The following is a 302-nucleotide window of genomic DNA, read 5'->3' as shown; positions in this document are numbered from 1 at the left end:
AGTTGCTGCTGTCTCCTATCTCCTTTCTGCTGAAGCGTAGCAGCAGCAGCAGCAGCAGCAGCAGCAGCAGCAGGAGCAGCAGCAGCAGCATGAGCAGCAGCGGCAGTCTGATATACGAGGACAACAGCAGCATTAGCAGCAGCTGCAGCAACAGCCGCAGCAGCACCAAGTGCTGCCACACGAGCGGCAACTCAGCATCAACAGCAGCAGCAGCAGCAGCAGCAGCAGCAGCAAGAGGTGCGCATACACCCGAAACCAACTCCCGGCTGTCTCTCGCCGGCACGGATTGTTATATGGCCCCA

The 302-nt window shown here is 59.3% G+C and overlaps 1 protein-coding gene across 1 annotated transcript in view; it reads left to right on the top strand.

The window, feature by feature from the left end:
• The window catches only part of EMH_0026530 (protein kinase (incomplete catalytic triad), putative), a gene marked incomplete at both ends in the record, with an annotated part of 7,958 nt that extends 7,925 nt beyond the window's left edge, over positions 1-33 (top strand). Inside the window, one exon of the mRNA XM_013502629.1 lies at positions 3-33. Coding sequence (XP_013358083.1) covers positions 3-33 — 31 coding nt within the window. The remainder of the gene's footprint in view (positions 1-2) is intronic.
• Positions 34-302: the final 269 nt, after the last annotated feature.

Source organism: Eimeria mitis, genomic scaffold (genome assembly GCF_000499745.2).
Source record: "Eimeria mitis Houghton genomic scaffold, Emh_scaff978, whole genome shotgun sequence".
NCBI lineage: Eukaryota > Apicomplexa > Conoidasida > Eucoccidiorida > Eimeriidae > Eimeria > Eimeria mitis.
This window is presented reverse-complemented; position numbering and strand designations above follow the sequence as displayed.